This window comes from Neltuma alba, unplaced genomic scaffold, assembly GCF_004799145.2.
Source record: "Neltuma alba isolate B1F8T4 unplaced genomic scaffold, ASM479914v2 tig00010875_pilon, whole genome shotgun sequence".
Taxonomy (NCBI): domain Eukaryota; kingdom Viridiplantae; phylum Streptophyta; class Magnoliopsida; order Fabales; family Fabaceae; genus Neltuma; species Neltuma alba.
The window spans coordinates 318,336-329,521 of record NW_021635666.1 but is presented as its reverse complement, the minus strand read 5'-3'; the positions used below and the strand labels follow the sequence as shown (position 1 = coordinate 329,521).

General features: G+C 34.6%; 1 protein-coding gene across 1 annotated transcript; it reads left to right on the top strand.

Annotated features, from left to right (window-relative positions):
* Positions 1-3,774: 3,774 nt before the first annotated feature.
* On the top strand, positions 3,775-9,413 carry LOC114759643 (nitrate regulatory gene2 protein). The gene is made up of 4 exons (XM_028948850.1): positions 3,775-5,269; positions 5,535-5,719; positions 6,611-6,834; positions 8,393-9,413. Exons 1-4 carry the CDS (start codon positions 4,024-4,026, stop codon positions 9,177-9,179), a joined length of 2,442 nt encoding a protein of 813 aa, XP_028804683.1. The 5' UTR covers positions 3,775-4,023; the 3' UTR covers positions 9,180-9,413.
* Positions 9,414-11,186: the final 1,773 nt, after the last annotated feature.

Here is an 11,186-nt window from a genome sequence, read left to right as displayed (position 1 = left end):
ATAAACAAATGAGATGAACTTTTGAGTATTAGATTTGGCTCTAAATATAATGCTTTAATTATTTTTCTTTCATATTTATCATTTTAATTCACCTAATAAATTGAATATAATATTATATAGGGATATTTTAGAGATATTGTGTTATATTTGTTATAATTACCTGCTTTATTTGACTTTATTAATTTATCTAAATTAAATAACTCTTATACTAATAATCAGGGATAATATTAAATATCACTCTCGTTCAATTTAAATTTTGATTTTCTTGGTATGGCTATCTGGGGAGAGCATATTCAGTATTTGTTGGGTTGAGCTAGAGTTAGCTGTCCCAATTTAAATTATACAAATAAACAAAATTTTGCAGAAGTTTGATGCTCGTGACCTCTTTCTTCTGTTAGGAAAATAAGATAGGGTTTGGTTGGCGGTTGTTAATCATTACTTTGGATATTAGTTTTACATAGAAAAATAAATATAATATTTTTTAAATTCTTAATCAATTGTTTATATAAGAAATATATATGTGTGTGTGTGTGTGTGTGAGATAGGTATACATTATTTGAAGTTTGGTTGTAATTATAATGCTGAAATAAATGGTCCTGAAACTTAAAAGATAAAAATAGATGATGAAATATATTATTAGGTAAGCTATAAACTATGATGACATGCTTGTGACATGTTTCATTTGTTTGTTGCACAATTCTAATTCTGGCATTGAAAGTTAGTATGCCTTTCCTTTTTTGTTTTCTTGATTAATAAAATTTAAAAATGAATCTTATTTTTTTTCCATCATATAAGAAAAGAATGTATAAATAGGAAAAACATTTCTAAAAATAGAAACAACAATCTAATTTTTTTTTTAAAAAAATCTAGTAGGAAATAGGAATGCATTCAACGCTAACATGAGGGAGAAATGATCAATATTATGAATTTCTAATTATTCATAACAACGTGTTTTTCTTTTGTTAAAAAAAAAATAACAGCATGTTTTTAATTGGAAAAAAAGGTGACTTCTTATAGATTTAACACGGTATTTTTTTGACCAAAAACACACAATATTTTCTCTAATTTTTTTGTTTAATGTTTTTAAAATTTATTAGGTTTTTGATTTTTAAAATAATTTTTGGAATACTTTTCCTTACATATTCTTAGATGATTTAGATGTTAAAAAGATAGTCACAATTTTTGAAAAACTTTTCAAGTCATCTCTTTTGAAAAACATTTCTAAAAATAGAAACAACAATCTAAATTTTTTTTTTTAAAAAAATAGTAGGAAATAGGGAATGCATTCAACGCTAACATGAGGGAGAAAATGATCAATATTATGAATTTCTAATTATTCATAACAACGTGTTTTTCTTTTGTTAAAAAAAAATAACAGCATGTTTTTAATTGGAAAAAAAAGGTGACTTCTTATAGATTTAACACGGGGTTTTTTTGACCAAAAACACACAATATTTTCTCTAATTTTTTTGTTTATGTTTTAAAATTTATTAGGTTTTGTGATTTTTAAAATAATTTTTGGAATACTTTTCCTTACATATTCTTAGATGATTTAGATGTTAAAAAGATAGTCACAATTTTTGAAAAACTTTTCAAGTCATCTCTTTTGTACATTCTCTTAGCATTTTATTAAATCCTAAACAAATATGCACACACGAGTATAACTTACATAATTACTCTTATTAGTTAGTAAATATCTGACAATTCATCTAAATAAAAATTTAGTTTTAATCACTAAATTTAGCATAATGTTTTAATCCCATGTAGGAGACAGAAAGGCATGAGGAAAAAATAAAGTGAGGATATGAACTGTACATTTTTGTTACTACTGTCACGGCCCCCCAGATTTAATGAGCAAAAAACTTAAAAACTTATTTATTACTTTGAAATTTAATCTGTAAAAAAAAAAAAAATCATACAGAGACAAGGTACTCAAAAATCCCGCAGGTAGATACAAAAAAGCACCCAATACTGGAAATTTTTGTTTTTGTTCTTATATATATTGAAAGTTTTATTTTGTAATATTTTTATTATGAACTATTATTTGTTGTTAAGTGTGATTATTAAAGATATTAATCAAATTGTATAATTTAATAGTTAGACTCAATGGCATATAGCAATTAGAATATTTTTGCTACGAAATATACTTCCAAGATACTAACTCCAGTCTTTAATACTATCTTCAGTTTTTAATATAAGATCTCATTTGATTTTTATTTTGATCCTAGATATAATACTGTAATCTACTTTTTCTCTCATATTTATGTATTTTTTTGTCAAGAAAGTCATTCTAATAATGATAGTTTTAGGCAACACACTTGATTAGTAAGGATATTTTAGGAAAGACAATATCTATTTATTACAAATAACTAACTTAACTTATTTGTTTAATCTCCTCAAATTAGTCAACTAGTTCATATAATTAGGACCAGAGGTAGTGTGAGATCTCGTTTGATTTTTATTTTGATCCTAAATATAAAACCCTAATCAACTTTGTCTCTTATATTTATACATTTTTTTAAAGATAGTCCTTCTAATAATGATATTTCTAACCAATATACTTGACTAATAAGGATATTTTAGGAAAGATAATACTTGTTTATTATAACTAACTAACTAAACTTATTTTCTTAATCTCTTCAAATTAATCAACTATTTTTTATTAGGGGTGTTCAAGAAGGATCCGTCTCGATCGGCCCGTTCCGGTCCCAATCTTACTGGGACGGGACGGATCCGTCTCGAAATTTTTTGACATACCAGGACGGGACAAAAAATGGACCGGGACGGGACGCGACACGAGACGGGATCGTCCCGTCCCGGTCCTTTTTTATTTTATTTTTATTTTTTTAATTTTTTTATCCCATTTATATAATATTATTTTTTTCATATTTTTTTAAGATTTGAGACTATTGTATGGAACTATGGATATATTTATTTAAAGTTTTTATATTTGTTAATGATTTGAGATTATTGATGATTAGAATTTTTAACAAGTTTTTATTGTGTTAAAAGCTTTTATTTAGAGTTTTTAATGATTATTATATGTAATATTTTGAGTTTTTGTTTAAGAGTGCCCAAACAAATAAAAAAGAAAATAAAAAGATGTTTTTATAAGGTTTAAGCCAAAAAAACATAATTAAAAAATCAAATTTTATTAAATTTTTTTTTAAAATTTAAAAAAATTAAAAAAAAAGAGGTTCGGGACGTCCCGGATCCGTCCCGTCCCGACTGGTACCGGGACAACCCCAGGACGGGCCGGGACACGGGACAGAAAATCTGTCCCATTACTGTTCATCGGGACGGAACCGGGATGAGCCTGTCCCGGTCCCGATCCGTCCCGTGAACAGCCCTAGTTTTTATAATTGGGATCACAGGTAGTATATAAGATTTTAAAAAAAAATTTCAAGAACTTAATACTCATTTGTAAATTTACTCAAAAAAAAAAACTTATTTGTAAATACCTTCAAAGCATGTAATCACCTTTTCTCAATCATATATGATCGTTGTAATAAAATATTGCTTAAACTCCCGTTAATCAAGCATCAGTTTTTTTTTTTTTTTTGAATGACAGCATCAGTATTTTTCCCTACCAAATCCAGATACAAAAAAAGGGTTCCTAGTAACTAACTTTCTTTGCAAACCAAAGGAAAAAGGTAAATTTTATTCAGATACAAAAACAGTGGATTTCAGGTTTTTTTTATTAAAGAAAAGTAAATTTTCTTTGCAAACAAACAAGAAAAGGAACCACAGGGAGGTGGATGAAGAAATGAAAATGAAAGAAAGCGACGCCCACCTTGGCACACTTTCACAGTACTGTAACCCCCAAACTTCAAAGGCCAGCTCAAGCTCACTATTATAACCCCTTCGCTTTCCTTCTTCGTTCCTTCACTTTAAAGCCTATTTACTCATATCCGGCGCCACCGTTCTCCGCCGATTGATGTTGTAGTATAGATATAGCTGCAGGTATTTTGTAGCTGTAGAGGAGATAGTGGTATAGTACAGTTATAGGTCCGGTGAAGGGAAATGGGTTGCACGGCGTCGAAGCTTGACAACGAGGACACTGTGCGGCGGTGCAAGGACCGGCGCCGCCTTATGAAAGAGGCTGTCTACGCGCGCCACCACCTTGCTGCTGCGCACTCTGACTATTGTCGGTCGCTCCGCCTCACCGGTTCCGCCCTCTGTACGTTCGCCGCTGGGGAACCTCTCGCGGTCTCTGGCAATACTCCTACTGTTTTCCTCAACCCATCTCCTCCGCCGTATGCTGCGGCGGAGGCGGCGGCGAGTTCGGCCTCCGACTATCATCCACCGCCTCGTGTTGCTCCCTCTCCCTCTCCTTCGCTCCACCCTCCTCCGCCGCCTCCATTTTCGCCGTCTTCTCCTACCATAACTAGTTCCAAACTGCCTCATATACTATCTTCCTCTAGTATCGGTTCCTCCAATCATCGCCGCCGGAAGCCACCGCCAAAACTCCCACACATTCTTTCCGAATCGAGTCCGTCTTCTTCACCTCGAAGCCAAGCATCAAATTTCCCTTCTGGATTCTTCCCCACTGCGTACCAAGCAAATTCTACCTATTCCAGTACTCCCTCTCAAACCTCTTCCGTTTGGAACTGGGAGAATTTCTATCCTCCTTCTCCTCCTAGTTCGGAGTACTTCCGGAACCGAGCACAGCAGTCTCAACAATCAATGAATCAGAAAAATGAAAATAATACCTCTCATCACTTGGACTCCCAAGATTTCGATGATGGAGATACCGAGAGATCCGAGTACGACTTTTTCGACCCAAAGCGCGAGTCTCTTCAAGCCCAAAAGCTTCATCAGCATCATCAGCTTCACGATCAGGAGTACACTGAGACTGAGCGGGAGGAGGTTCATTGTAGCGAGTGGGGGGACCACTATAGCACGACGAGCTCTTCCGATGAGGAGGAAGAGGATGCGGATTCACGGTCCGAGATCGGGATGCGTTCAAATTTCGGGTCGGTCCGGGCGGAATCCATCACCGGAGTATCGACCGTCACGGCACCGGCTGCTCCAAAGATGCCCAGGACCGCAAGCAAGACGGAGAAATTTGACGATGCAGGGTCGTCGGCTAGTTATCGGACTGGGGACGTGATGGACATGAAAATGGTGGTTAGGCACAAGGACTTGAAGGAGATCGTGGAAGCCATCAGAGAGAACTTCGAGAAGGCAGCGATGGCAGGAGATCAGATATCGGAGTTGCTCGAGATCAGCAGAGCGCAGCTTGATCGGAGTTTCAGGCAATTGAGGAGTAAGTTAATTATCCCTTCCAATGTTGCTGGGAAGTTTCAAATCTGGGCTGCCCAGTATAGTTCCATCACTTAGAATTCAAGTTTTTTCAAAAACAATTTTTGCCTCAATTTTCTGGGTTGTGTTTGGTTGCTCGGAAAATGTGGGGCAATTTCAAATTTAGACTAAGGCATCAATCTACAGGCATCAAATTCACTGTCATATTTTGGATTAATATTATGTTGTTATTCATTCCATTTTTAACGATTTAGGGTTCTGATTTACAGAAACGGTGTATCATTCAAGCAGCATCTTAAGCAATCTAAGCTCGACCTGGACCTCGAAACCTCCATTGGCCGTTAAGTATCAAATGGATACCGGTTCGCTAGAAGAACCAGGCGGTCCAAAGAGCCTGTGCTCCACATTGGAGAGGCTTCTGGCATGGGAGAAGAAGCTGTATGAGGAAGTGAAGGTAGTTTTTAACCTTTAGCTTGATTTTTTTTTTTTTAATTGAAAAGTAGTTTTTCTTTTGCTATTTTAATGAAAAATCACTGTTAATTTCGAGATAAAGGTTAAAGGAAATGACTAGGATCTGCACCAAGGTTGGACTTGGTGGTAGTAGCGTAAGGCCACAGCAGAGTTTGACTGTTTAGTGTGGAAAAGACCCCGCTTGATCCATGTGAATTGACGACCATAACCTTTGGACGGCTCTCCTACTTTAATGAGTCTCTTTCGGTCTAACATCCATTGTTTAATGTGTATCCGAAATGACTGCAATGCCCTTTGCTTTTTCCACTTTTTGGTGATACCCTCCTCATGACGAAACTCGGTTTTAATATTTATATATAATAATTAAAATAATAATGTATATGTTATCTTTCAAAAATTATGCCTTGATTATTTGAACTCCGAACCATACACCTTTGGAATTTTTTTTAATCATCTGTATTTTTTAAAGCCTTTAGGCAGTAACCTTAAAGGGGAAATGTTAAGTTAAGATTATGCCGTAAGATATTAGAGAAATATATCATGGACTTGTCTTTTTTTATAAAGTATTTTTCATGAAGTTAACAAGGATTTCTCCTATGCCTCTATGGAATAGACATGTTTGTCCTATATGTGATTGATTGATTGATTGAATATGAATGATTGGTATCGATTTTTCTGCATGGGTTCTTTGAATATGCACCCATAATCGTAAAGTAATGTCTGGAATTGAAATTCCAGTGAGCAGTTAGCCTGTCGTTTAACCAAGCTGAGGATATATGGCTACGACCTGTAGCACTTATTTTTAGCTATAACCATGTGTTTTTAAGATTACGCACTCTGATGAATACAACAAATTCTTAATGTATCCATCTAGGCTAGGGAAGGTGTGAAGATTGAACATGAAAAGAAACTGTCAGCTCTGCAGAGTCAGGAATACAAAGGGGAGGATGAAGCAAAGATCAGCAAAACCAAGGCTTCTATAAAAAGGCTGCAATCGCTCATTGTTGTCACTTCTCAGGCCGTGTCTACTACCTCAACTGCCATAATTGGCCTCAGAGACTCTGATCTCGTTCCTCAGCTTGTTCAATTCTGTCATGGGTAAGTCTTTTAAATTCTACAACTCATGATTTAACTGATTTGCTTGCCATGAGAGGATAGCTAAAGGATCATGTTCTTGACTATTAGTCATTAAAGATAATTTGTTCAAAATTTGATCTGATATAATAATTCACTAATATGGGCATTATGAGCGAATATTTACACTTCTAATGAATGAACTGTGATAAGTTCTTTTGGTCGTAAATTTTCAAGTAGATCCTTGTTTGTACTTGTGGGGTCAATAGGTGAATTAGATGAGATTGTGGGATTTCATAATTAAAGACATTGTCACAAAGTCTATGTTGCTTGTTACGTTTTGGTGATGTAGCAACAGTTCACTGGCACGTGTCTGGGTGGGTTGTTATTGCGTATTTGGATGAAAGACAATATTGTCCTTTTTTTTTTTTTCACTCGGAAAAAAAGACAATATGAGTGTTGGTATGCGAGAGAACCATTGAATCTCTCTCTCTCTCTCTGTTCTTTTTTTTCTTTTGGGTACCTTTTTTGGTTATACAGTATTCAAATGAGGAACTTGTTCGTAAATTTGTTGAACGGAGGAAGCATTTCACTGTATGGAAGATGCTAGTGTTTGAATCATAGAAATATTTGGAGATGGTGGTTGAAAGCATTATGGCTTTCTGGTCTGCTAAGCAACTTGCTTCATCATCTCTGTATAAGTGCATGTGCCGCAATTTACTGGGCTGTCTAAGTACTGTCTAGCTTTTAAATTCAGTCCTTGGCCCACCACTGCTCCTGTCAAAATGTATTGTGTTTAAATTTTAGGCCCCATTATTATTATTTTCAAATATCAATTTCTTGATGGTGTTAGGTGTGTTAGAGTTACTATGGCGTGTCTCTTTCTGTTTTCTTTGGAATTAGAACTGCTTATAGATTATTTCTTCTTATCAATGTCATTTTTATTACTCGTCCATTTTAATTAATTGTTCCAAATCATTATATGGGGTCAGCCTTGCTGGTACGTAAAGCCAGAGGATTTTATGTTAACGGGTACAAACATCTTAATGTAGAGCAATCATTTAGTTGGGGTTTAGCTTCCCAATTAATACTTGATGACCAAGTTGATTTTGATGTGCTCACAGGCTGGTGAGACACCTAATTACTTTGACTTAATCATCCATTTACTTTTGTTTTGGGCAAAGGGTACATGTGAATATATCCTGTTCATCCTATTAACTAATTATATGTTAAATTTGATGTGATCTGTGGCTGAACTGACAGTTTTGCTATTGCCTGTTAATACCTATAGGATGGGTGGCAGTTTTGCCCATCATATAAAGTTTCAACCTTGTTTTTGGACTTTCGACATTTTATTGTGCATATAAAAGATAGGTTCATGGCATGAGATTAGAGCTTTACAGTGACAATTTATGAGGATTGATTTATCTATTCAATTCATGAGTGCATTTGCACCGCTTTCTAGTGAATCCGGTCACTTTGTTTGCTTACCTGTGAAACAGCGAAGTAGTAGTTTCCTCTATTATTTGTCTACATGCTGAATTTGTACTTTGTGCTGATATTTGTGATATGAAAAATGTAGACTGATGTACATGTGGAGATCAATGCACCAGTACCATGATATTCAGAGCAACATCGTGCAACAAGTCCGCGGTCTTGTGAATCAATCTGCCCGAGGTGACTCAACTTCTGAACTGCATCGCCAGGCAACCCGCGATCTTGAGTCAGCTGTTTCAGCTTGGCATTCCAGTTTTTGTCGTCTTATAAAATTCCAGAGAGGCTTCATCCTGTCCCTACATGGCTGGTTCAAGCTCAGCCTTATTCCAGTCAGCAATGACAACATCAATAGCAGCAAGGAACCCTCTGATGCGTTTGCCTTCTGTGATGAATGGAAGCTTGCGCTCGAACGTGTCCCTGACACGGTTGCATCCGAAGCCATCAAGAGCTTTATCAACGTTGTCCATGTGATCTCTGTCAAGCAAAGTGAAGAGCTGAAGATCAAAAAACGCACTGAGACTGCATCAAAAGAACTCGACAAGAAGGCTTCTTCTCTGCGAAACTTAGAGAGGAAGTATTACAATTCGTATTCTATGGTAGGTATAGGGATCCCTGCTGCTGTATCAGATGGTGGGCAAGGCTTGGACGCTCGAGACCCGCTTGCCGAAAAGAAACTGGAGCTCACCACCTGCCAGAGGCGGGTCGAAGATGAGATGCTGAAGCATTCCAAGGCTGTGGAGGTAACAAGAGCAATGACTCTTAACAATCTGCAAACTGGTTTGCCCGGAGTTTTCCAGGCATTGGCAAGTTTTTCTTCTCTATTCACTGAGGCTCTTGAGACAGTTTGTACCCGTTCATATTCCATCAGGTAGTTAGGTTTTTTTGGTTCTATTTGGGATCTTGAGTTCTTCATAGTAGGGCCTTCTTCATATTATTTTTGGGATGTGCTATTGAAATGTAAATATGAAGAATTTTGTGGTTCCGTGTTTTTTCATTTAATTTTAAAGGGAATGGGGATGGTATTTTTGTACAGGAAGTCTCTTGCAATATTGTATTAGAGAATTTGCAAATCTTTCAGTTTATTAATAAATTACACTCATTGTGCACTTCTGTTGGATCAACAATTTTCCCCACAAACACAATGAAGATTGAAGAGCAAAGAGCAAAGCTAAACAATGCTTCGTCTACACAATATAAGTCTCCTCCTCATATTTCGCATGCATTTGTTGTATGTTACTGTAATTTTTTTCCCTCCCTCAGTATTTTACTTCTATGTATTGTATTTTACTATAATATTCATAATGGTTATCACTTGTATATTACTATAATTTTCACTATGATGATTATAAGATGAATTAACGTAAATGGTGGGGGCAAAACATTGAGGTGACAACAATTTTTGGCAGGAGTCATGAATGTGGGTGAGGCAACAACGACAAAGTGGAAATAGCAATGATGAAGATAAAAATTTAATATTCTTCCCGATGCATAATACAACATCTAATTGAAAATTCGTTTTGATTCTAAATGTATATTTTAATTTTTTTTTTTACATTATTCATTTCAACAAATAATACCCTGTTAAACGATGGACATTTTAATAGAAGTGATAAAATTTTTTATACAATAATGATGTATAACCAATTTGACGATTTTTTTTTTCAATTCATTTGAATTAATTAGCTAGGTCTGATATTGAAGATAAGAGAGAGTAACATTAGAGTATTAAAATATGGGGTTAATACAATTTTTGGTCCATTAAGTTTGTTTTTATTTCAGTTTTGGTTTCTCAAGTTTTAAACCATAGGTTTTAATTCCTTTAGAGACAAAATAATTTGAGCTTTTATTAAATTATAGAGATTAATATTTTAAATAAAAAGAAATTTGAGAAACTAAAAATTATAATTTGAAATTTGAGTGACCAAAACCAAAATAAGAACAAATTTGATGGACCAAATATTGTATTGACCCTTAAATCATTCAACTTTTTTCTTGCATTATAAAATGTAAATATTACTATGCCTTCAATTATCATTATAAGCTTTCAAATTTTATCAATTAATTTTAGATCCAATTAACAAAAGATCTCACAAGCATGAGAACTTTTGAAGTGGGGCCTGGTATGTTCAATTTTGTCAAATAAATGAGGTGTTAATGGAGAGTTTGAGACAGACAGCTAATATGGACAAACACACATTGATAAATTATTTATGAATGAATGGAAGTTGGCAAAATAATTCCAAAAGGTCGTATATATATTTATATATATTTCTTGCGACAATTTTTGGACTTTCTCAATATTTAATTCTGTCCCACCTACCGAAAAAAAGAAAAGAGAAAAAATACAGCTTCATGAATAAATGTACACATTATATAATAAAACTATGAAAGTAAATACTTTAGTATTGTTTTTTTTTTTTATCGCTAATCTATACTTTAAATCTTGTTATCACTGTTCAAGAAATAACTTTTTTGTTTATAATTTTTTAATAAATATTTTATTTCCCAAAAAAGTGTAGTGGATCGCATGCAAAAATAAGCAAACTAAATTCTCCCATACTACCAATGAGAATTGGTCTAGTTGATAAAGAGTCGGTTTATAACCTATAAGGTTGTGAATTCAAATCCCGTTTATGATGCGAGGAATTTGTTGATGGACAATTTGTAAATATTTTTGTAAGTGCTCTTTGTACCTAAAAACATACTTTAGTCCTGGTAGTTCTTTGAAACTCAACTCACCTGAATTTTTATAGGGAAAAAAAAAATTTCCCATGCTATTTTAGGACAGTTTTGTTTTTGACTTCTTGGTAGTTTTAAACTACCTCCACTTGTTTGCTGGGGGCGGCGGTTGCTGAGGGAAGTTAGATCTGGACATGTCT